General features: G+C 43.8%; 3 protein-coding genes and 1 long non-coding RNA gene across 5 annotated transcripts; 2 read left to right on the forward strand and 2 right to left on the reverse strand.

The window, feature by feature from the left end:
• The first annotated feature begins 9277 nt into the window (after positions 1-9277).
• On the forward strand, positions 9278-14088 carry tmpob (thymopoietin b). The gene is made up of 6 exons (XM_086149496.1): positions 9278-9872; positions 9967-10081; positions 10176-10331; positions 10627-10730; positions 11127-11227; positions 12149-14088. The coding sequence occupies exons 1-6, from the start codon at positions 9642-9644 to the stop codon at positions 12531-12533; spliced, it is 1092 nt and encodes a 363-aa protein (XP_086005622.1). The 5' UTR covers positions 9278-9641; the 3' UTR covers positions 12534-14088.
• A 2830-nt stretch (positions 14089-16918) lies between these two features.
• Positions 16919-18141, reverse strand: LOC147232576 (spexin prohormone 1-like). Its single transcript, XM_086149498.1, has 6 exons — positions 18110-18141; positions 17950-18021; positions 17827-17872; positions 17682-17738; positions 17151-17234; positions 16919-17071 (listed from the first exon to the last, which is right to left on the reverse strand). Exons 2-6 carry the CDS (start codon positions 18010-18012, stop codon positions 17013-17015), a joined length of 309 nt encoding a protein of 102 aa, XP_086005624.1. The 5' UTR covers positions 18013-18021; positions 18110-18141; the 3' UTR covers positions 16919-17012.
• Positions 17715-23222, forward strand: LOC147232577 (uncharacterized). Of its 2 annotated transcripts, XR_015106379.1 has the most exons (4): positions 17715-18038; positions 18188-18451; positions 18563-18624; positions 22901-23222. It is a non-coding gene; the product is annotated as an uncharacterized LOC147232577 (long non-coding RNA). The 2 variants fall into 2 exon arrangements; XR_015106378.1 differs by lacking the exon at positions 22901-23222 and having other exon boundaries at positions 18563-21009.
• Positions 20599-24724, reverse strand: LOC147232578 (vesicle transport protein GOT1B-like). The gene is made up of 5 exons (XM_086149497.1): positions 23706-24724; positions 22226-22317; positions 21965-22143; positions 21808-21889; positions 20599-21008 (listed from the first exon to the last, which is right to left on the reverse strand). Exons 1-5 carry the CDS (start codon positions 23728-23730, stop codon positions 20970-20972), a joined length of 417 nt encoding a protein of 138 aa, XP_086005623.1. The 5' UTR covers positions 23731-24724; the 3' UTR covers positions 20599-20969.
• Positions 24725-25303: the final 579 nt, after the last annotated feature.

The following is a 25303-nucleotide window of genomic DNA, read 5'->3' on the forward strand; positions in this document are numbered from 1 at the left end:
CAGCGACCTGAAGTTCACACCAAGGAGCTTCACTTGTCGGCATTTGAAATGGAATAATTGCACCTGTGTCTTCACATCGGGTCAATTCAAATTTTCCCCACTTATATTTTTAACTGCAAATATGGTCGCAAGAGATTCTCCTGTTCCTCATTTAGTCACTTAAAAAAAAATTCCAAATGGAAAATGGTCAGATGTGTTTGGGCTTAAAGTCCGTGCCCCACCCCCACCCAACCCCTCTCCCCCCAAGTTCCCAGCAAGGTTCTGAAATCACACATCAAGGTTTGTTGCTGGCCCGCGACCCAGACCAAGGCCTCTGTAATGGGGAGGGGCAAGAACGGAGTCGACTCTGGGAGACAACACACCATAGCTGTGTGCGACTACACAGTGAGTCCTTTCGCTCCTTGCCATGCTTTAGCTGACCGCAGGATTGCAGTGTTTATTTAAGGCCCGGTGCATAAGAGAGAGGCAGACCACCGGCAGTCACCACCCGCCAGGCCCTGGCCAGGACCAGCGGCTCATCTTTGTTGAAAATGGCTCCGGAGCCGGCTGCCTCCCACTCAGTTGGCCTAAATTTAGCAACAAACTGAAAACTCCTCATTCTTAAAAAGATGTTTAAGGTACCATTGAGAAGGGGGGTCAGTGGCAGACCGGCGGTGATGTTACACTCCTTTGGTCGAAGGGCTTCACTTTGCCCTGGACTCACCTCCAATGGAAGTTTGTGATAATACCTCGTCTTTGAATGATTCAAAACTGTCTCTGAAGGACAACCGCGGTGGCGGGTAGTTACCAAGATGGGTAACTGGTAAACCAAGAGGGTACGCCAGATGTCGCTGCGGCATCAGGACGAGGAGAATCATCAAATGACGTGGTCGGGATGGAAAAAGATACATAAAAAAAATGAACATATCCGACTTCCCGTATTAGTCTGCCGCGGTATTCGTGTGATACACGTTCAAAATGACTCCCGAGACCACTTTTAACTTGTCTTTTTCCATTAGCTGAGCACAGTAAAGACAAAATGCCTGTTTTTATTGTGTAATTCTCCATGATGTACGGTGTGATTTATTGAAAAGGCAAATTGAGCATACAGGGCGACCCCCGTTCACTGCATCCCTCTGGCCGTTGGGCGGCAGTCATTCAGAAATTAGACCAAAAACATTCACTTTATCTGGTTTGAAAAACTGACACCAAACCCTTCACGGTGTTGCCCGAGCACTATCTTACCACCAACGCTGAGGGCAGAGGCTGTGGTTGCAAGGTGCCAACCAGCTCGTCATGAGAAATTAGAGGTTTGATGCTTTGGTCAGGTATACTCTGGCACTGCCTCCCCGAAGGGCTACAATCTCTCTTCGAGCCACACCGGCCTGCGTCGGGATTGCATCTCAGTCCACATTTGCTTCTTTCAAGTATTCACAGAGCCTCTGTATGTTTGAGTATTTTTCAGAATAGGGCTTGGCCTTCCTCTGCTCGGAAGGCATATTGCATGTTTCCATCCTGATAGTGTTTTGCTGACTCCGTCTGTTTCTGTTTGTTTGCTGGTCTCCTCAATCCTCAATGTTTCATTGAACCTGAGAGGAGGGCAAAGCCAAGACAGGACATGCGTGTTACATGTTTTCATTCGCCCTGATGTATGCCTGAATGGTGAAACAATGCCTCTTTTCATGCCCATGGCTTCATCTACTGGGTGGCAAGAGCACAACTATGATTGGGGATGAGGGAACTGGGTGATTTTTTTTTTTTTTTTCCAAGGTGAGCACCTCATGGGAGATGACTGTTCGCTGCCATTAGTTTAAGTGCAGGAGTGTCAGTTAACCCGACACTGGCACCACGAATACTTAATGCCAGATGGAGGGAGCTGTCCTTGAAGTCTTAACAAGCACGCACAGAGAAACAAGCCTTTATTCAGTGTGAGAGAACATAGAAAAAAAAAAACGATAACTTAGCAAGGTTACCACAAAATGTATGTTAAATCCCACATTGGAAAGGGAGGGATGGGGGCGGCCGACGGGTGCTGGGAGGGCCAACAGTCCAAAGTGGATAAAAACACAATTTTGATGTTGCGAACTGTAGTTTTTATTGCATTCAAAATATGCAGGGATATAAAACAAAGCAGCGGTTGTCACGCTTAAGTGTCCAGCAGCTGAAGAGGTGTCAAATTATCGTACCTCAGCGGGATAAATCAGCGGTGAGAGTCGGGGGGCGAGGAAAGAGCCAAAGGCGGTAGACTCTGGCACATTTTTCCCTCAATCGCTGGCATGGAAGACCCACCCTGTGCAGCTTCAGACCACTGAGGGGTCCCCAATGTTTTGCTACCCCGAACCAAGAGCTGCCGCAGGAGCGGAACCATCGAGGCTGCCTTTTGCGAGGACAATGAGCATCCGGTCTACAAGCATACAATAGCTGCTCTCCCTTCATGTGCAATTGACTTGTCAAATAACTCTGTGATACAAGAGGCCAAGTGTAGTCCACTCGGCGTACGTTGCCAAAAAGGGTGAACTTTGGGGTATGAAGAAGCAAGATGAATGCCAGGTTTTCAGGAATGTGTCCTTGTTGCAGTAGGCACGGAGCTGAGAGCCATTACTTAGAGTAACTCCACCAGAAAGGAAAACACAAACAATTATGTCCATGTGTAGAAGCACCTCACACGTTCACACGTGGACAAAACTGTCAGTACCTTTCCACTAAAGAACAAAAACCTACGCCAAAACCTTACTGAAGTCATTTGAAAATGACAGAAGTAATAACATATGAAAATTTACAGAAAATCAACCAAAACCCTCGAACCAGACTTTTGAATTGCGGGTCAACTAAATTGTTTGGGAAAAAAAATGAAAATGATGCATCCTCTAAATGTTTTTGCCCAACCTTTTGAGGCAATGAGGCAATCCCTGTAACTCCCAATGAGATTTCAGCAACTGTAGACTGCTTTTTTGGCCCAGTCCTCATTAGCAGACTGCTCTAACTGTCTCAGGTTTGAATGTCTTGTCCGGACCACATGTTTCAGTTCCTTCTGAACTGGTTTTTGAGACCAAGTCGTCTGACATCGGGCAGCACAACTGCCTCTAGAACACCACGATAATCTTGAGATGTGACTGTACCTGCCCAAATTAAAGACACCCTCTACCAAAGCAAAGCAGTCCCAAAACATCAACAAGCCTACTCCATGTGTACAAAGTCGGGAAAGTCTTCTTTACTTGGTCTTGAGTCTGTAAAACAAGGACCTGGGTTTCCAAATAGCTCCTGGTTCTGTCTCCTGTGCCCTGTGCTGGTCAACGTCCATTTTGGCAAATTCCAGTCTCGCTTCTGCTTTTTGCAGCCCTCCCCTCCTTTGGACATCTTCCAGTTCACTTTAGCAAAGACCTGGACCTTGGAGTTTAACTCTAATCTCTTAAGAAGTTATTCCAGGGTCTTTGGGTAACTTTTGTATCGTCTCTTCAAGCTGTTGTCATGTTCTTGCTGTGGTCACGTCAAGGAAAGTTGGACACAGTCCCCTGGACCTTCAACTTCTGAATGTGTAGCTGTAGGCAAGCAACACCCAGCTTGATTGGAGATGGTCTTATAGCTTTTAACACGATTGTCTATACATGTCTTTTAACCTCTTGAGACGTCTCTCCTTAGCTTCCTGTAGTCCTAGTCAGCGTGGTCCACAACACAGTTTCGACTTTTCACCCTTTAACAAGGTAGACTGACAAGTTTTATAGACACCTGTGATGATAACAGGACTCCAAATGGTGTGGTCACATTTGTTATTCATGATTTTTTTTTTCTTGCACCCTTGTGTTGTCTTGCGGGTCAAAAGTGACCCACTACCATGTTTAGCTGTAGAAAAAAACACCTTAACCTATTTTATGACTTTTCCTAAAGAGACCGCATAATTAGAAAAAAGTGATTCTTCTTTTTTTGTTTATGTTTCCATGTGGGCTGTACACCACTAGGGTACAAAGATTGTCTTATGAGTCATTTTTGACCCGTAGAACAAGAGGAGTAAACACAATGTTAAGATCGCACGAGGGTTAATGATTCCATTGCACCAGAAAATTGTTGTTACTTTTGTCAGTTTCATGTTCTTTCTGAGGGTTTTTCTTTGTCTAAAAGGAGGGTACCAACAGCTTTGTCCACGAGTGAAGAAGCAGCTCATAGGCTTCTCCAAGGGTGTCACACCTTGGACACACCTCACAGCCATTTTGTATTTGGGTCTTAATTCGACAGGGAGCGGAAGATATATTACAATAAATAGCTACTGCGTTTAAGTGTCAGCGTTGGACGCCTGGATTTTGTTCTCCTCAGAAACAGAGCAGGCTTTATGGACAAAGTGGGTGAACACAGGGTTTGACTCTTGCCTTCCATCACTGTCCAATATTTATATACTTCGCATGAGTACGGGCTGACACAATGATGTAGTGGTTAGCACTGGTGTGCAGTGTGAACTGGTCCTGGCTCACCCATCCCCTCCCCGACCTTGTATACAGAATAAGCAGTGCAGATGATTAATGAATATATGCATAAATGTGTGTGGGTGTAAGGCTTTGAAAATATATAGTAAATCACTCTAAGTATGCCTATTCGCCTTTGTTAAAAGTAATATCTATTGATGACTTGACAGTTGGTGTGTGTGTGTGTCCAGTGATGCGGTTTCCTGCGTGAAGGTTCATGGTGACGTCCTTAGATGGTGACTCTCCTGAGCTCAGGTGAGAGGAAACGGTTAAGGGGCTCGGCAGTATCACCACGAATATATCACAGGAGGCTTTTGAGAAGTCTTTGGCAGGTCCATACTGGTCCACTGCTAGTGTTCAGCCATGCAGACAGAAAAACTAAGCAGAGGCAGGTCTGTTTGGAGCCTTTGCCAAACTGGGCATGGAAATATTTCTTTCCTGTTAATTCAGGAGTCTGGCAGTTTACCTGTGTGAGGTTGCCCTTTCAGTTGGTCACAAGCTATCGGTCATTCGGTTCACTTGGGATGAGACCCTCAAAACACAATAAAACTGCAGAGGAACCAGGAATAAAAGCAGCTTTTTGGCACGAACTGAAACAAACCGTCGCCCCGCCGATTTTGCGCAACTTCGTGTCGTATGCCTGAAATGGTTTCCCCTTTTAAAAGCATGGCCATCACATCTGAAGTCAACATGAATCAGAACCAGAATAAACCTTGTTTGCCCCCGAGGGGGACAAGCCATCAAGTTTGTGGGGTAGCACCATCAAATTATCACCAAAATAAAGTATAATCCATCACTGTACAGAATTGAGCAAATTGTGCCGTTGGTAAGAGACTGGGAGGTAAGCTGCGCTGCACATTTACATAATAAATATATCATAAGCAGCATTACACTCAGCGGGGGATGTGCGGGCTGGTATGGCGATGAGGGGTTTGCAAGGTTGCTGGGAATTGAGGAGTTAGATGGCTCTGGGGACAAAGGGTGCCCTTCTCTTCTGGGTTTGCAGGCGGGGCGGTGGAATCTGCGACCAGAGGGGAGAAACAGATTGTTTCGTCAAATTTCATTTGATGAATCTCATTTGAGCTACTTCCTGGATTGAGCTAAAACCATTTTTAATCTGATCATTGGCTTAAGCCAATGATAACGTGACCTTCAAGAATCCAACATTACGTGGAGGTCTTTTCTCAGAAACTAAAAGTAGCTCAGATCTAAAAAGAGGAGTCTGGAAGTGGCTGTTTTTAACCGAGACCCGTGGAAGTGGGGGCCGAAGACGGGCAAGTAAAGCCCGGCATAAGGCCACCTGGCATCCCACTCCTCCGGGGGAAAGGCGTTAGCCATTTCTGTTTTAGCTAACTCCGGACTCCCAACACAGCCTCTTGTACACCGGTCCGCCATTACCAGTCAAAGAAATTTCAGATTTGAGAATGAAGTTGCCACTAAGGGGCAATTTGTTTTACGCCTACCTTGACAGAATCTGAGGAATTCAAGCTTTTTGTGGATCCGCACGCTTTTCCAGCTAATGTGTGAAGTGTTGAAGCCTATGCGCTGCAATATGCTGACCTACCTAAGGTTTTTTCAGAGTACCCCTACTCCTCACTGGCACATGTTCTGCTTAACTTTTACTTTACATGGCAGCTGGACTCTCGTGAGATTCGTGAAGCTATACACCGAAGGCCAAACCACAGCGGTTCAGACCAGTCAGCGTTTAGCTGAGGTGCGATGACAGCCAAAAGTGGCTGTTGGTTCAAAAACAACAATGGCGGCGCCTGGAGATCAGCATCCATGCTGATATGGCCTCAATTATACCGATAGGACGAGCAAATAAAACAAGTCTCCCTTGATGGGAAAAGATGTTTGGCGTTGACGCTAACCTTTTCCACGCAGCTGGTTCATCTTCCATCCGATCTCACGGGTCAGGTGGATCCTCTGATGTATGAGGCAAATATAAAGATCCTGGGATACAAAAAAAGGCGGTGAGGTTCCCTTTTCCAGCGAATCTGCAGCTCCTGCAGAAGAGGCCCTTTCAGTCGCTGTAACGTATCAAATTTGTGTTGATCCTTTCATGTCAATGTGTTACATTTTGGAAAGATGGATGGCCAACATTAAGTTTTCCCCCAAATGATCCAACATGGCATCCCATGAGTGCCTACGTGGAGGCCTAATAGAAATTCTTCATTCACTACATGAAAGTTGACACACAGTAATGTTTACCTTAAGTTCAGTGCGGACATTAGAAAGTGTGTCTCCTTATTCAATCGCCAAATAAAACTGAAAAAGCCCAAATCATAATAGTTACACAAATATATGGAAGAGTACTTGCGATACCAACGGGCAAACGGCCAAACGGGCATCATCGAGACACAGAGAGGGACTTTCACCTTTCCATCTGGGAACCACGTCTACGGCTGCGTGCTGGTGTTTGAGCGTGGATCTTCAAACATTCACTGGAAGTACCGAGAGAGGGTTGTTTGGAGATGTTGCTCGCCCTCTTCTACTGCAGGAAGAGGAGGAGGCATTAGTCGATAAGTGACATAGAAGATGATGTTTGTCATCCAAAAATGCCGGAAAATGTACACATTAGGCTAAATGTTAAAGCTGCATTTTAAATTCTCATTTGTATTATCAATTATTCTATAGTATTTTGTGTTCAATAGCTGTGTTTGCTTCAAAACTGATTTTTTGGTTAGGTTTATCTTTTTAGTTAAACAATAGAAATGCTTGAAAGCAAAATGAAATAGGGGATGGGGCTGCATGTTCTTTTGTGTCACCGTCAATACCTTGCACAAATATTCCCCACCTCTTCCCATTCTTCTTCTTGTTACATAATGACCATAAATATGACCAGTAGATGTCAGGCGGGCCAACGCCATCTAAACAAGCTCCTTCTGAAAAGGTGGGTGTTGACGGTTGCAGAGTGGGCTCCGTGTGTCCTTCAGCGGACATGACTTATGCTCTCTGCGATTCTTGGCCTGCGCCTTGTTTTTTTGTATAAATTGCACAAAACGAACGCTTAGCAGGTGCTTCTCATAGGCTCGCGCTGCACTCGCAAATCCGTTTCGGAAAAAGCCGCACCACAACTCGCAGGTTGTGCTCAGCGTGGTCACGAGCTGAGGCGAGGGTCCGTTGCTTTGTTTCCGAAGCTGCATCCCAGAAACCTCAGAGCAGAGTGAAAGAGCGAAAGCTCGAGACAGATAAACTGCAGTTTTAGTTCCAACATTAATCTCCTCTGGAATGTCGTGACATGAATTTGCAATTGGTGTTTCATCTGGTTCACAAATAAATTGTTTTAATAGTTGAGGTGACAAGATTATTATATATCATTTTCCAAGGGATGTTTTTTTCTCCTCGAATTTTTCAGATAATGGCTGGATACCGGCATGTATTTCACATCTCTGAGGTTCCCCAAATTAAAAATTAACATTTAGCTCAAAACAATTCAGCTCTTTGTCATGATCAATAAACAGGAACAACATGGATTGTTTGCGTCACTCCCATTGGTCCAGGAGTGGAAATTTGGCAAAATGAAATTTTTATTTTTCCTTCTAAAGCTGTCTAAATTCCAAAAACTTTTCTCACTTTCCAACATAATATATTTTACCTTCCACCTTGCGTTATTACTTCTTGACACTATTCTTTTACCTATTAATCAGAATAAACATTCAAGAAGGAACAATTCGGAATCAACACACAGAACACGCCAAGCCTGAAAAATGTTACTTACAAATAGATACAAAGTGTTATTTAAGGGGGGAAAAATATGTAAAAAAACAAGAACCATACTTGAATTAATTACTACACCCAGTTATCACATATGTCTTCATTTTCCTTACCTGCAGAAAAGTAATCTAATTTCAATAACCAATACAGTCAGCTAAAAAAAAAAGCATGTGTGATAAAACTAGGCTTTCAGTCTACTTCTGTGGTTATAATGATTTAAATGATTGATTTTATATAAATTTAAAAAAAAAAAAAAAGGTTTTTTTCTGCATACCACTGTTTTGTTCTCTGGAGAAAAATGTCATTATACTGAATCCATTGTCAGTGCTGGCAAAAGAAATAAGAAACAGAAATAAAACAAGAGCAGAGCCTTAATTATGTTGTAAATCTAAAAAACTCGAAACAGCATGCCTGCCCTCTTCTGTTGGAAAGGCCAAACCTCTTCCTGACACAGCCGTGGTGTGTCATGAAAATATGAGTGTAATGGGAGCTTTAGTCAACACACTGAAAAGGTGAAGTGCAACATCAGATTCGTTTATTAGTCCTTTTCAAAGATAATTGTTTCCACATTCTTTCCGAGGAAAAAACAATCCAACGGTGATCACTTCAATTCGCTAACTGCACTCGGTATGAAACTTTTGTCTGAACCGTCTTGCAAGTGATCGCCTGGATGGAGGGAACGAGAAGTACCAGCTCTGGGGTGAGGTTGCCTGGCGTCAGGTGCAATAGTGTGTGCGGCAGCGGTGTTATTGAGTGTGGGGAGCCCGATTATCTTGGAGGCCTTATGATTGACTTGCAGGGGCATCTTCTCAGCGGGGTTTGGGGGGGATCCATCATGTTAATGAAGCAGGGGGAGGGGGAGCAAAGGAGGAGGGATAATTGTCTAGGCACAATTATGACTGTTCTATTGCAGGAGCCAAGTTATTATAAGTGTGCATTAGTGCAAAATGCATGGGTCCTCTTGAAATAACGCCTGCATTGGCACACAATTGGAATATAGCTGATGATTCGCGTCGGGTCGTTGTGCAAACACTTCGGTCTGCGGTTTCTTTGTGGCGAGGCCATTGAGCGGTTCATTCATAACTAACCAATCACATCCCGACTTGCTAGACGAATGTGTCCAATAGCCGCGCTGCTTCTTTGTCGGCCCTGTTTTGACCGCGGACAGACAGCAGCAAGTGTATCTCCTAGCAGCTAAGCTAACTCAGCGAATTTACACCGGCTTACTTTATAACTTTGGGACAAATTCTAACAACGGCAAACGCGCGTTTCTGATTTCGAAAAATCCAAGCTACTTTTAGATGTGCCGATTGTGGGGCTAAAACGTCTATTTTGGTATTTATTCAGGTAAACCGCTTCTGTCTTGTTAGCCGAGGCGGCGGAAGGTAGGCGCCAGTCGTGTTTGACAACAGTGTTTCTCTGTCACGTTCCTGGTGTTCGAGCTCCCGCTATTCGCCACCGTCTCAAGTTACGGCTAAAATACGATTCAGCATGGGCGATTTCCTCGACGATCCATCGGTTCTCACCAAGGATAAGCTGAAGAGTGAGCTCACGCTACACAATGTGCCCCTGCCCGTTGGAGAGCACAAGAAAGAAGTGTATGTGCAGCTGTATCTGAAGAACTTGACCACCCTGAACAACAAGAGCCCGCCTGCAGACACCTTCTCCAGCGATGAGGAGTTACCGACCCCCGTCGTCTCCAACAAAAGTCGATCTGGAAGGGTAAGCCCGATTTGAGCTCTGATTGGCATTCACGTCTGGTGTTGTGTTCCTCTCTGACGGACTAATTCTTTCCTAAATGCCAAACTTCACGCAGAAAGCTACAAAAAAGTCAGACAAACCTCCAGCAGAAGTGGAGGTGGCCGATCTCAATGATGAGGATTTAAAACAACAGCTTGAAGAACATGGTGTGGAGGCAGGACCCATTGTGGGTAAGGTTCAAGAAACATAGTGTGATTCGGTGTTACAATTCCACCTTGGCTTCCCATGTGGTCTAATCCTCTTCAACGCTTTCACCTAATTTAGCTTCAACCCGAAAGCTGTACGAGAAGAAGCTGCAAAAGATTTTGAGCCAGGCTGCAGCAGAACCTGGGGCCCCAGCAGACGTCACGGTCCTCCCCAAGGCCGACAGCAATCAGAATGGCAACACAAACTCTGACCAGTACAGCGACAAGGAGGACGGTGGGCACAGACCTCAACGTTACTTTCCCAGATCAGTGACACTGCCCAGAATTGTTTGTTTTTTTCCCATATTACAAACCCCGAGCTAATGTGAACGAAGGATTTGTTTTGTAACATTGTAAGTTAATTACCTGCAGTCCCTTGTTAGATAAATGTAAAAGCAATGAAAATAAACAGCACACCGCATAGTCATATAACCTTAGCAAACCCACGACACACACTGGGCACTGGTAGGTATGCAGACACAATACCCAAATCACTCAAGTCTCATTGTTGTATCTTGTATTTATTTCAGAGGAGACTTCTGAACCAGAGCAAATCCCTGTAGTAGAGAAGCCTGTGCGCAGCAGAGGCAAAGCTCCTGTGACATTGAGGACCAGCAGCAGACGGCAAAGCAAGGTGAGATCTTTAAATGTACATTCTGAGCTCAGCAGTACACCTTTTGTAATCTTATTATAATCAGGGTCCCACATGTCAAAGAAATCAAGATTCCAGTTGTGAAAAAAAGAGGGAAAACTACAGTGCCCCGGGAAAGCTTGTTGAGAAGTTTAAACCAAAGTTAACAAGGATCTAACCCTAAAAATTAGACCATTACAAGGTAGAAGGTACTTGGAAATCATTTTAAAATGACTTTTGGAAGGAGTATTGAGACGTGAATCTTTTTTGTCATAGTAGCTAGATTGCTGCTGAAAAGTTTTTTTTTGCTATTATTATTAAATCAACCGCATAGGCACGAGAACCCCGACAATCCAGTCAAATACATTATTCATCTATATGTATGTGATCGATTGTTAGGTGGTGGAGGAAGTGATCACTGAAGAGACACCCAAGACCACCAGTGAGAATATAGTTGAAGATATCCTCGCCAATGAAATAAGCACACCTGCAGGCATCAGGTAAGAGCTTGGCTTTTACAAGTCATCCTTCATTGCTGGAGGAGAGCAGACCAATATTGTGGAAATGTGCATTGAATTAAAAACCAGATGAGCCAGCTGCAGTCTGACCTTACCATTTTCCTCACTGTATGCACTTAGTGATCAGATGCCATTTCCAGAAGCTGGGATTTCTTTTATTTGTAGCAGATGCTGCTGAGAGGGACAGCAGCTGTGCGTGATGAGAGTATGACAGTTACATGAGGAAATGGCAGAACATGTACAGCTATGGACATTTCCGTGAATGAAATCCCTGTTTCTGTTTAAGCCTCTCCAACCGTACGCCTGTGTGAGCAGGGGACCAATTTTATGATAGTCGTAAACTACGCTTTTAAACACCCTCATTCAGTTTTACAATCAAATCGACCTCATCAACCATCCTCTACCAAAATCATCAGCTTCTTGAGGTTTTTACCTCTGTAAAGACTTTGATATGCACACTGCTAATTGCAACGTATTCAATCACAACATTATGAAACCACTGTGTGACAATCATAAGCCATGACTCCCCCCCCTTTTATTTATCACAAATAAGTGGATCAGCATGTTGATTGTAAAAAATATATATATATTATTTTTTTAATTTATATTATTATTTTTATATTATTTTATATATATATATATATATATATATATATATATATATATATTTTTTTTTTTTTTTTTTTAATTATTATCTATTATTTATTTATTTTGTTAATGTAGCTATCTCATACGTGAGAACTTTTTTAATTTTTGTTTTACTAATGTAATTATCTCATCAGCCCAAATAGCATACAGATCACCTGGTCTTGCAAGTCTTGCAACATCTTGATCCACGGAATGCAAACAGTTCTGTTGATTCTTGTTTGTTTGATGTTTCAATGTTTGTTCTTGTCCGATCAGTGCGACCTGTAGGCGTCCCATCCGAGGAGCTGCGGGTCGACCTCTGAAACCAAGTGAATACTGGTTGGACGAGTCCCGTCTTAAGCACACCATCCGCACCGAGAGTCGCTCTTACTCGGAGTCTTTCTCCCGAGGGGCGAGCGCGGTCCCTTCAAGCAAAGCTCCAGCCAAACGAGGCTTCCTGTCCGCGTTGCTCAAGCTCTTGTTCCTCATCGTGATTGGCTGCTCGCTCTACTACGTCTACCAGAATCTGGATGCGGATCAGATGAACACCTTTCAAGGCCTCCTAGACCCCGTGGTTGTCCCTCTCCGACGTGTCGCCGATAACGTAGCCACCTACCTGGGCTTTGGCAGCGGGGCCGCGACACAGAACGCCGCTAAGTAAAGACGCTTAGCAGCCCCTCAATCTGCCCACACCGCCTCCTTGCCACAGCTACCACTCAACAAACCTGGTTTACTTATTTCCTATCTGCTCTGAAAAGGATGACCGATGAAATTGGGAATAATAATCTATTTCTCCCTGCAGATTCCAGGAGAAGCTTTTGCTCCAGCAGTAGCTCCTGGATCACACTATTTCATGGCAGTCAGAAGAGACAAAATGTTAACATTGCTTTTTATCTGTGAATCGTTGTCTTTACGTGTATTTAACCCCTGTAAGTAGAAACCAGTGCAGAATCGAGAGGCCATTTGTCTATGCATGGTTGTAGTTTTTATTTCTTTTTTTTTTTTTTTTCCAATTGCCATACTGTAGTTTCTAACGCTGCATGCCAGGCGTTTTCCTAATGGTGAAGTGCCTGGACAGTTTGCACTTACTGTGCTCCCACATCTAAGCATAAAGCAGCACTTCTACTAATAGCAGAATGTGTCCGTGTAAGAATTTCACAATTTGCTCTGTAGATAGGGACTTAGATAGTAGTTTTCATTGTTTCTGTGGTGTTCGGCTCAGTAAAGCCCTCAACTTCTTACGGTGGTCTTTGCTGGGAGAAGGCATGCAGTGCTATCAGGTAACATCCCTGCAAGTGGAAATTCATCCAACAATTGTGTTGGAGTGACAAAACTCAAGAGTGGCTAAGCATACCTTGGGGAGCAAAACAGGCTCTGTTATAATGGCTAACTGTTGATTCTGCTCATTCATGCTCCACGTTGTGAACGTGATTTTACTGTCATTAATGATTTACTGTATTTCTTGCCAGCTTGTATACAGTGTCATTTCAATGAAGCAGCTGACATTTGACCCTTTCCTTTGGTAAATAAGCGCTCCTTAAGGAAATTAAAAAAAATGCAGCTTTTGATCCATTGACTTTTTTTTTTTTTTTTTTTTTTTTTCGCTTTCCCAGAGTGTCCATTTTAATTTACCTACTGTTTATATTAGTGCTTGTGTGTGTGTGTGTGTGCTTTGTTTTTGGTCCTTCAGTCCTGCACAAGGGGCTGGCTCTTTTTTTTTTTTTTTTTACAGTTTGCCCACATAGCTCACCTCACCTGACCAACATGTCCGCAGCAGATCTCCAAGAAAGACAAATAGACAATGTTGATTTGTTTTGAGTGAACTTCCCTAAAGACTTTACAATTTTTGCCTCTACAAGTTTCAAACCCGAAGGCCACCCTGAAGCAATTTCCACTCAACCACTGGGTGAGTACAGACTCACTGGAGGTGATGATGGTGATGGGTCACTTTACGGGGCATCTTTTGTTTCAATATTGATATTTTTCTAGCTGATGTGTTAAAATCTTTTTATAGCACACTTAATGATCATGTTTGAAAGAAATATGTGATAAATGCAATGGCACTGTATCTTAACAACAATCTCATTGGTTGAAGAAATACGTTTTCAGGCAGCTCTCCCTCCATTGATACACATCAGACTTAGGTGGGTAAGGATTTTTAATCTGTATATTTATAATGTTGGCAGCGTGTCACAAAATAAACTTGGTTGGTATCAGTTGGGTTTTCTTGCCTGGTGAATTTAGTCATCACAGGTTTCTGCTTGTGTTCACTGCTCGTCTGCAAAATTTAAAAAAAAAAAATCAAATTTCCCACATGCTGTTTATAAACAGGGTGTCCATACCTAAAGCGTATTAATCAAGAATATTTGAATCATTTAGAGAACACTCATACATTTATTACACGCAGACGTCTGCGGTTGCATGTCTTGCATGTTTTCTGTCAGCCTCTGTCTCCTCCTGCTGGTTAGTACAGAAACAGTCACCAACATCCAGGGATTCCTGCAGTATTAACAATTTGTCATCAAGAGAGGATATTTTTCCAAGATCTGTCTGGTGCTCCTTGATCCTATAGGTGGAGTTACTGGCATATGCATTTCAAGGGTTCTCACTGTGAGGAACACCTTAAGTTCTTAAGAAAAGATCGTCCTCTTCATTTGGCTGCTCCCTTCATGGGTCATCACAGCGATCACCTACCTCCATCTAACCTAGAGCTCTGCATCTGCTTCTCTCACACCAACTAACTTATTCTCCCCTTTACCACCATCCATAAACCTTTCCAGTCAGCCAGTAACAACTTGAGCATTCTTCCACCCAGATCTCCACCATCCCTCTACACTTCCAAAGATCCGACACATGTCGTCCCTCTGACGGACACATTCCTGGTCCTATCCATCCTCCTCACTCCCAAGAGAACCTTCACATCTTCATCTCGGTTGCCTCCTGTTTTTTCAATGACACTGTCTCTAAACGAGACAACCTACTCACCCCATATTTAGGATATTGTGTCTTCTTCAATCTAGGGTTCTTTGCCAGAGGCCTGGGACCTTTAGGGTGCTGTACATTATCTGAGCCATTCCCAAGATTGTGCTCTTCTGGACACAGGTCTTGGATGTTCATCCTTGAATCTGATGGAGCCATACTCCCAGCTTGGAGGTTACTGCTAAGAGTAACTTCATCACCACATCACACTTTTGCCTTCAGGCCCCACATCTTCTCCAACACACCCTTGAGGCCCTGGTATTTCTCCAGCCTGTCCTGTCCTGGCCATGTCCACCACAATGGCTGTCTCCTGCTGCTTGTCCACCACCATCAACAATGTCCCGTTGGTTCGCCAGCAGCATTATGTCTGTCTAGAACTGGAAGTCCCTCAGGAGCTTGGCCTGGTTGATCTAGATCACTTCTGGAGGTGTTCTCCACCTTAATCCTGCCCATCGAGATCTTAATGAAGGCTCTAAGTGTCCTGTTGATCTCGTACAGCTCTAGCCACTCCAGTATCCGTGTGTGACGTTGAGTCATAGGCCCTCTTTTAATCAAGCCATGCAGTGCACAGGTTGGTACTCCTAGTCTTATAGTCCTGGGTGGGGTGATGGCGATGCCAACCAGTAGCTGGTGGTTGGCTCCTCCAGTTTCCTTTCTTGTTCCGGTGCTTGGATGGTACCGGGTCCTTCGTGATGATGACCTTACTGCCTTGGGTCAGCGTTTCCGGTCGGGTTCCTGATCATATCAACTGGCTTTTCTGCTGCCGGTCGCTCATGCAATACAGATAAGTACTGAAGTCAGCAGGTGTTGTTTATGTTTGTCCCAAGTGCTGTCCAGCTCTTCATATTAGACACTGTTGTCTTGGATCAGTGGAGCAGTGGTAATTTCTATTGGTTCCTCTTCTGGGAGGCTACTGGGCTCTGCTTTCAATTCAAAAAGCCATTGGACATTGGTGTTATTATTCTCCTGCTATCTGATTCTCTGCTGTATCCCTTTGGGCAGATAGGTAGGGATCCGATCCTCTGCTTGGCACAATGTCAAAGCCAGAGCTTCATCTTTACTTATCTTGTTACCACTTACCTCTTGATCTCCACGCCTTTCTGCAACTCCGTTACCAAGCTGATTCACCACAGTGGAGAAAATCCTCACTGTTCACGTCCCCGAGCAGAGATTCGTCTGGTACCCTGTCTCTTGGGCTTGGCAGTTAAGTAGTCGTGCCCAAAGGATTAGAGAGAGAGAGAGAGATGTATGTACAGGACTGTCCCAGAAAATTAGAATATTGTGATAAAGTTCTTTATCTTCTGTAAAGCAATTACAAAAACAAAAATGTCATACTTTCTGGATTCATTCCAAATCAACTGAAATATTGCAAGCCTTTTATTATTTTAATATTGCTGATTATGGCTTACATCTTAAGAAAACTCAAAAATCCTATCTCAAAATATTAGAATGAAAAAGTAATTTTTGTTTTTTTAATTGCATTACAGAAGATAAAGAACTTAATCACGATATTCAAATTTTCCGAGACAGTCCTGTATGTATAGACACGCACATATTTGTATACATTTATTTATGTGCATGTGTGTGAACAGTTTGGTTCCTCTGGGAAGTAAAGTTGTCAAATACATGTAGTACTTCCCTAATATTTCCCTCCGAGATACACTGATTAGTGTCAAAACAAAGTCACATCACTATTTAAAACAGAATTGTCCAATTTATATTGCGTTTTAAGAAACGGCATGCAAGGTTTCGATTTTCCATCCAGGCTGATGACCTCGCTTTGACCTCGACGTGATCTGTTCAAGCAGCCACTTCAGATCGGAGTCCTCATTAGCGATGACAGCATGATGATTTATGACCGCATGCGTTTAGCACGGTGCTAATCACGCTGGTGTGGTGTGAAGAACGAAATTGTTGCCTGGGGCACTTGCATGAAGCAGTGAAGATTTCATAAATGAAAGTAATACTCTTAAAAAAAAAAAAAAAAAAAAAACATTTTTAATCAGACTCTGATCGAATGCAGACGGGGAAAAAAAGACCAATCCACCACAGAACTGAAGTCACGGTTTATTCATACAATCACATGGCAGACACAAAGAGCAGGGAATCTGGATTTGTTTCAGCAACAACAAAGACTACTTGAAGAGAGAGAGAAGGAGGCTCATAATCTCAAATTGTTCCCCTCCTGCTCGTCCGGATAATGATCTGGGACATCTCCGCCTGCAGAGGACAGAGCAGCAAACGTTGAAGAAGTACCAACAAGCTCTGGTGTTACCTCAAACCGAGTGGAGCTTGTTACCTTTTTCCACTCCCTGCCGCTGAAGCTCCCAATCGAATAACGAAGCGAAAGAAAGTTCTGGTCTCATCCCCTGGTTGTCAGTCACTGGAGGGAAACAAAAGAAATAATTCTTAGAAATAAAATTCCATTGCAAAAATCAATAACAAGACGGCTTGTTCAAGTTGGGCTGATTGTTGCAGCTATGGATTAATTGTTTTTGACATGACGACATGAATAGGCATCACTCTAAAAGCTTATGTTCATAGCTTTGTTTCTTTAGCTAACTTCATTTAAGGGAATTTCTGTAATTTTTCTTTCGGAGACCAAAAATTGTAAATGTATCTTATAGAAATCCGTTATTCAGCTATGAATCCCAATAAAACCATTCATCAGTTCTACAGCTGCTTTTCAATGTAATGAGCTTTTCGCTCACATCTTCTCGCCAGTAATAATCATAGGCATTATCCAAAAAGATTAGCAGGCGTATTAACTATTAAAGTTATATTTAGACATTAAATCTCTTCTGCCGGTGCATCCCATTATCATCCTCACCTGAATGCAAGTCTCCCGCCTGGCGGGTGTCGTGCTCTAGCCTCGAGCGACGTCCTTCTGCAAAACACTGACATTATTCACCTCTCTCGCCGTGACCGCCTCGACCTGCACCACCTAATGTGTGTGTGTGTGTGTTTGCTCTCACGTGTGCCTTTCAGGTACAAGACGGCCTGAGGAGTCCAGTTTCTCCGCTGAAGCAGAGGAGGGCAGAAACGTGTTAGCAACTCCTCCCCCCCTCGTAAAGGGAATTTGCAGGGATTTCACCCACCTGGTGAGCTCCAACGCCCTGGGAGACCAGCGTCACCAAAACCATCACTGCCGGAAGGAACATCGCTGACCCCTGAGAGGATACGATCGGTAAGTAAATATTAAGCAGTACCATGATAGGAGAGTCAGTAATATTTGTTATATATAATCAAATGAGTTACCTGTGAAGCGTTTCAGGAGTCGTCCTGATGCGTATCCTGTCACTGCTGTCTGGTTTTTCCCATCACATCATTAAATAGCCCCTGCGAGGAGGCTGATCGGGAGCATTTCTGCGTCACGTGGGATTTGATTTGACATGACTGACAGACGTTTGGGAGCGCCCCGGCTCATTAACTTGGCATTCTCATCAGTGATTCCAACTTCTGGCCAATTATCGTCAGCGGAGCATGTCGACAGGGTCGCGAGGACGGTGGCGTCACCGGGATGTTTTTCATGGATGCGGCCGATGTGTTGACAGCAAGGTGTCGTTTGTGTGGGAGGAGGGTGACGAGACTCCGCTGGAGGTGTGAAATCACTACCCTCCTTAATACCTCAGCAGACGTGTCATTTCATTGAGGTATTTCATACATCTTTCTCAACCGCTTTAATTCATTTGCTTGCCTTGCTACATTTAGGGCCTGGTCCTCAGCATTTCAGGACCTCCAGAGGGCCTGCAACGTGACTATCAGCCTCCCAGGTGAGTAGCCTCTCACTGGAGGTGCCCCAGAGGCATCCTGTTCACACCCTCCAACCACATCAGCTCCAAACCCCACCAGAAGTCTGTCCTCCAAGCCATTAAAAACCAGATGGGACTACAGGGAGCGTACTTCCTAGAACCATCCACTCCTTCAGTCTCCTTCTTTTCTCTTTTGGCCGCTCCCCTCAGGGGTCACCACAGCTAATCAACCTCAGCGTCCTTCTACCAGTATATTCAGTTTCTCCTCTATAGATGACCAAACCATTCCTGATCTTCAATATTCCTCAACATCTTCATCTCTGCTACTTCCAGGTCTGCCTCTTGTCTTTTCCTCAATGCCACTCTCTCCAAACCATACAGCATCACTGGTCTCACCGCTCTGAAATTGGTTTCTCTGACTGAAACATGTAACGTGCTAGCCCTCTGATGCACCCGTTCCTTATCCTGTCCATCCTCATTGCTCCCAAAGAGAACCTTCACAGCTTCATCTGCTACCTCTAGGTCTGCTGCCTGTCTTTTCTTCACTGCTCCTGTCTCTAAACCATACATCATCATAGGTCTAACCACTGTTTTGTTCACCTTTCCTTTCATTCTGGCTGAAAGTCTTATATTGTACCCCTGACACTTTTCTCCACCCATTCCAAGCTGCTTTAACCAGTTTATTCACCTCTTTTCCACACTCTCCATTGTTCTGGACTGTTGACCCGAAGTACTTAAAGTCCTTCACCTCCTTTATCTCCACTTCCTTCAGCCTCACCCTTCCATTTGGGTCCAGCTCATTCACACACGTTTTCTATCTTGCTGCACAAACCTTCATTCCTCTCCTTTCCAGAGCATACCTCCACCTCTAGATTTTCCTCCACCTGTTGCGTCCTCTCACTAAAAATCACAATGTCATCATGCAAACATCATGGTCAATGACTATTCCTGTCTAACCTCATCTGTCAGCCTGTCCATCACCATTGCAAACAAGAAGGGTCTCAGAGCTGACCCCCAATGTAGTCCCACCTCCCCCTTTAACTTCTCTGTCACACAAACAGCACACATCATAACTGTCTCATCGCTTGCATACATGTCCTGCACCAATCTAGTTTACTTCTTTGCCACTTCAGACTTCCCCATACAGTGCCATAGTTCCTCTCTCTGCACTCTGTCATATGCCTTTCCTAAGTCCAACTCCATCATTAGTGCACCTCCTAATGCCTGACAATGTACCAAAGCCTTGCTTCCCTTTCCTGACAGTTTTCCAGAAACCTTCTCAAAGCTAAACTGACATTTCTTCTACGTCAACCCTGTGACCATCAAAGGTCAAGTCATTCTGCCTGCAAGTCCTCCTTTACTGCTGATTTCCATCAGTCTGTCCTTATGTCTCCAAAATAAGCAATGATGACCACAGCTCTGTAGAGGTACTTTCATAATGGGGGCCCCGAACTTGGACCATTGGATCCATGTTCAGCCAGAACACAGGACTAATTACTCCAGAGATATGAAATGAAGACTTTGTGAACTGGCTCCTCCACCAAATATTCGAACTTCACCCAAAAGGCTTGGGTCCGGCAGATCAGGCCAGTAGACCTACCCAGAACCTGATCCAACTCCCAAACCAGCTTTTGGTCAATTCCTGAACCTTCACCTAAAGTGTTCTGGTACTGCGGACACTCATGATCAACCTTGTATTTCAACGCTGTTTGGAAGTGACCCATCCTTTTTCTGCATACAAGTCCAAGAGGAAGACACCAGTCAGGTTTAGATCAGGCTTAATTTCCTCATGGTGTTTTCCTGTGGGTATCAGACCCTCATCTGTGTCAGCTAGCCAGTCCAAAAGTATCCTTCGTGGCTTGTTGTCATTCTCTCTCTTAAAGCTTTCAGATGGGCCTCTAATTTATCTAAAACACGTGAATTACAATCGGGACTCCAAGTAGCACCGCATGTCTCATCAGAAGACTTCCTAGTGAAAACAAGTGATGGAACACATTTATAAAACACACTTTATTTCAGGACTTTTTTCTTAAGAAAACAGCGATACAGTCGTTGTTTTTGGTCGTTCATAAAACATTTTTTCAATGAATTCCGGTGAGACATCACAGAGGAGCCAGAGGGGTCTCTTGCTGACTGAGGCACGGAGTTTGGAGGAAGTGCTGAGAGCGAACCCCGAGTCTGGCCTCTGTGACCAGTCTATTCACAGCAGACGGAGGTGGTCATGTTGTCCAATGAAAGTCATGTCCAAAGCTACTCCATCCCAGCAGGAGAAACTTTATACTCTTCACATTTACATTCAAAAAGAAGTCTGGATTCACAGTTCTAGAGAGGAGATTCGGACCATGATAGTGAAGTACAGTCAGTCGTTACACCGCGGTGTCGCTCCGTCCCAGTTTGTCCACAAGCTAAAAGAAAAAGAAGAATCCAGTTATTTACAGGCAATAGATTTTGAGTTCTTTCAACGACCTGGAGCAAACAGTCTACTTGAGATGACTGGATGCAGAATGGACAGGAGTTTGTCAGGGTGTGAAGAACTGCACACCATCAGTCCAGACAGCCAAGTGATCGTCTCAGAAAGTTGGCCTTCCATCTGTCCTCATGAGCTGACAACCAGAAGATACCAAGTCCAGTTGCCACGGTACGATTTGACAAGGATTAAAAAACCTTTGGTATCACATGGAATCTGGGGTTGAGACATCTTTAGGCCAATATCGAAGGGAAGGCTTTTTTTCTCACAAACCCCAGAAACTAAGAATTATGTTTAACTAAAGTAAATTCTTTACATTGACGTTGGGCACCAGATCAGTGCTACATATTCACAAACTTCAAAACCTGTGCCTACTATTCTCATATTAAGTTGCATCAATGCCCCTTGAAGTTGTTCCTTTAGTAAAAGAGCGAACGATTGTTCTGCTCCGTCATCTTCCCAGGTTTTCAAATGCTGTGAGAGCAGCCAAGACCATGGACGTTAACAAAGACATACAGAAATGTTTCCGGTGCATCTGAAACCCTTTCTGGTCAAACAAGGGGGTTACTGAGACACAGGTTCATGATTAAAACAAACTGGAGAGGAACTGTTGATCTGTGGGGAGGCAGACAACCAACTTCTCCTACATCCTACCTTTAAATTCACATTTGAGCATTTTTAGCTGATAAAGTAATTAGCAGAGATCAGTGCCTTCCAACAATTGTGGTGGTTCTCACCCCGGAGATCCCTGGTAAACTCAGCAGAGACCCAAGCACCGGCACTCGTCGAATGAAGCCAACGGCCACCGGGAAGAATCCCCTAAAAAAATGGAGACAGTGAGGTGGGACTGAAGGAGGGACATGAGTGTGGAGTAAAAATATTGTTCAAGCTGACCTGAATAAGAGGTAGAAACCACAGATCTCGAGGATGACGCCAATGACTGGCCAGCCAATCATGACCACGACCACCCCCCCTAAGAAGAAGCTGGTGCCTTTTACTTTCTGTCTCTGGACGAAGAATCTGAACGTTCGCTCCAGGCCAATGACAAACGACAAACCTGAGACAAACAGAATCTGCCCATGGAAAAAACAAACGCCCAAATTAGATCACAGAGACGTCAGAGGAACCCAACGTGGCAGCGGTTGATTTGCTCACGTTTCCAACAGCGAGCAGAGCCTTATCGAAATATAGCATCATTCCGAGGAAAAGGAAAAACGTGCCAAAGCCAGCCAGCCCCATTCCGATCTCTGCGGATTTAAAAGGATGAGGCAGTTATCAATCATCTTGTAGCATCAATTTGATAGAATCAATCATCTGATAGCATCAATCATCTGACAGCACCTAGCATTGCAATCATGAGAATGTACTGTGTGTGTGTGAGTGTATATACAGGTACATGTGCGTGTATCGTCACGCTCTTAAAATTAACGCCTGAGTCATTTTTTTCCAAAAATGTTTTTTTTGCCTAAATCATCTCCTCATGATGCTGACCACCTCTGGCAAAATTGCCTACATTCTCAGTTAAACAGATTGTGCCATTTTACCCCTTTAGTAGAAATTGTCTATGTCAAGAGTGTGTCAAATGGTTCAGTTTTTTTGTGTTTCCTGAACAATCTGAAAAAATGACATGGGCGATTATATTGAGAGTGTGGCGATATATAGGTATGTATGTATACGTATGCATTAATACTTGCATATATACATATTTATATGTGCGTGTATATCTACAGTTGTATGTGTGAACACACAAACACACACATACACATATATATATATAGATCGAGCTGGGGTTCTCTATCAGAGGCCTAAGAGTTTGAGGTTTCTATGCAGGATCCCAGCCTCGAATTGGACTCTTCTGGTGAGATGTCCTTCTTGGGATCTACTGGAGACATTCTCCCAGCCTGGGGGTTCTCTTGAGTGGTGAGCGTAGCCATCCCAAGTGACAGCAGCATCGGGAGGAAAAAGCAGAAGAAGGAAGCTGGAGAAGTTCCAGCGCTTTAAGAAGCTGGGGAAGATGAGGGAGCCTCCTGCAGTGATAGGGATCTCTTGGAGCAGTCGGCAAAAAGCTGGGAAGAGGTCTCCAGGAGATTGTAAGTGAGGATCTAAGTGTGTGTGTGTGTCTATTACATGTGTGTATGTATATATGTATATATATACATATATACAGGACTGTCTCAGACAATTAGAATATTGTGATAAAGTTCTTTATCTTCTGTAATGCAATTAAAAAAACAAAAATGACTTTTTCATGATGTTCTTATATTTTGAGATAGGATTTTTGAGTCTTCTTATGATATAAGCCATAATAAACAATATCAAAATAATAAAAGGCTTGCAATATTTCAGTTGATTTGTAATGAATCCAGAATGTATGACATTTTTGTTTTTGTCATTGCATTACAGAAGATGAAGAACTTTATCACAATATTCTAATTTTCTGAGACAGTACTGTATAAAGTATAAATGTGTGTATTCATACTCTATACAGACACACAGGCCGTAAACTAGCTACGCTTTGATATGGTGCTTACGTCACGACCCTCTGGGCCAATCAGATCCAAGCCGCCGTGTAGCTTATTTTTTATTTTTTTTTACTCGGAAACAAAACAGATACGGCGGGAAAGACGGTTCTTACTCTGAAAATCCGTCAGGGTGGTCATTTTGGAAGCAGACGATACATTTATCCGGCTCTCAACCGCGTCCTGGCGAGCTTAGGAGGACGTCAGCGACCAGGACGATGGAGGAGTCTCAACCTGACAGACGAGCAGCCGCTGTGTGACGTCATGACCACGGAAAGATCGTCTATTCCGGCTGATGGTCAACTCCTGACGCACTGCGCGCACTTTTACTCTCTAAACTCAGATATCTTTTTGTAACAGAGCATCCTCTTCAAGATAACGGTTTAAACTCAGATATCTTTTTATATATTTTAGATATTAACGTATGTGAGTGCTCTGTAATCACACTTAGCTGTGCAATGAGGAGGTTGAATCAGTGAAAGGTTCATTGAAATAGTCCAGTTTTGAAACTAAGGGAAAAGTGTACATTTTTAAGAATAAGGAAATTGTGCAGAATTGCGATAACTATAGAGAAATAATGTTGATGGCCGTATTTTTGATGTTATGGGAAAGAAGTGGAAACAACTGAGAGCAGAAGTCGGTATTAGTGGTTAGCAGTATGGTTTCATGCCTAGAATGGGTACTGCAGATGCAGTTTTTACTAAGAAAGCTAATAGAGATGAACTGAGGGAAGGTTGGAGGGAGCTGCATTGTGCATTTGCAGATCTGGAAAAAGCATACAAGAGGGTGCCAAGAGAGGGACTCTGGTAATGTATGAGAAAGTTTGGAGTGGCAGAGAAGCATGTTGGACTGGTGCAGGACATGTATGCCAGCATTGGGGTGTGCTGAAGGAGTAACGGAGAAGTTCAAGCTGGAGGTAGGGCTTCATTAGGGATCAGCTCTGAGCCCATTCTTGTTTGCAGTGGTGATGGACAGGCTGACAGATGAGGTTAGACAGGTTCTTCCTGGATCATGATGTTTGCAGATGACATTGTGATGTGTAGTGACAGCAGGAAGCAGGTTGAGGAAAATCTTGAGAGGTGAAAAGGAGAGTAATGAAGGTTAGTCATCACAAAACAGAAAACAGGTTTTTGAATGAGAGCAATGAAGAGTTTGGAAAAGAGCTGAAGTGGCAGGTTCAAGCAGATTGGAACGGCTGGAGAAAATTGTTAGGGGTGATAAAAGAATATCAGCCAGAATGAAAGGAAAGGTGTACAACACAGTGGTGAGACCAGTGATTCTGTTTGGTTTGGAGACAGTGGCATTGAGGAAGCAGAGATGAAGATGTTGAGGTTCAGGAATGAGTCCATCAGAGGAACAGCACATGTAAGGTCTTATAAAGATGAGGTCGGAGATGCCAGGCTGAGATAGTGAATATACTGGTAGATGGATGCTGGAATTGGAGCTGCCAGGCAGGAGGTCGAGAGGAAGACCAAAGAGAAGATTTATGGATGTAGTGACAGAGGATATGAAGTTAGTTGGTGTGAGAGAGGAGAATACAGAGAATAGGAATATATGGAGGAGGTTGATTCACTGTGGTAACACCTGAAAGGAAAAGTCGAAAGGAAAAGGAGAAGCAGAAGAAGAAGACTAATGGAAGGGACTGCCACTGAAATCTACAAACTAATTGATCAATGTTCTGATCATAGTATACGGTTACATAAATCCTCTCTAA

Source organism: Fistularia commersonii, chromosome 7 (assembly GCF_037954325.1).
Source record: "Fistularia commersonii isolate RoL2024-O1a breed Wild chromosome 7, RoL_Fcom_v1.0, whole genome shotgun sequence".
In the NCBI taxonomy this organism is placed as follows: Eukaryota; Metazoa; Chordata; class Actinopteri; order Syngnathiformes; family Fistulariidae; genus Fistularia; species Fistularia commersonii.

Excerpts from the sequence above, each read along its gene's own strand:
- tmpob (XM_086149496.1), top strand. The coding sequence starts at position 9,642 with ATGGGCGATTTCCTCGACGATCCATCGGTTCTCACCAAGGATAAGCTG. Across the intron at positions 10,082-10,175 it reads GGAGGCAGGACCCATTGTGG|CTTCAACCCGAAAGCTGTAC; the intron begins GTAAGGTTCAAG and ends CACCTAATTTAG. Across the intron at positions 10,731-11,126 it reads GCAGCAGACGGCAAAGCAAG|GTGGTGGAGGAAGTGATCAC; the intron begins GTGAGATCTTTA and ends ATCGATTGTTAG.
- LOC147232576 (XM_086149498.1), bottom strand. The coding sequence starts at position 18,012 with ATGTTCCTTCCGGCAGTGATGGTTTTGGTGACGCTGGTCTCCCAGGGC. Across the intron at positions 17,739-17,826 it reads CTTGTACCTGAAAGGCACAC|AAGGACGTCGCTCGAGGCTA; the intron begins GTGAGAGCAAAC and ends AGTGTTTTGCAG. Across the intron at positions 17,235-17,681 it reads GGCGGGAGACTTGCATTCAG|TGACTGACAACCAGGGGATG; the intron begins GTGAGGATGATA and ends GTTTCCCTCCAG.
- LOC147232578 (XM_086149497.1), bottom strand. The coding sequence starts at position 23,730 with ATGACCACCCTGACGGATTTTCAGA. Across the intron at positions 21,890-21,964 it reads GGTTTCTACCTCTTATTCAG|GGGATTCTTCCCGGTGGCCG; the intron begins GTCAGCTTGAAC and ends CCATTTTTTTAG. Across the intron at positions 21,009-21,807 it reads GTTTACCAGGGATCTCCGGG|CTTGTGGACAAACTGGGACG; the intron begins GTGAGAACCACC and ends TTTTTCTTTTAG.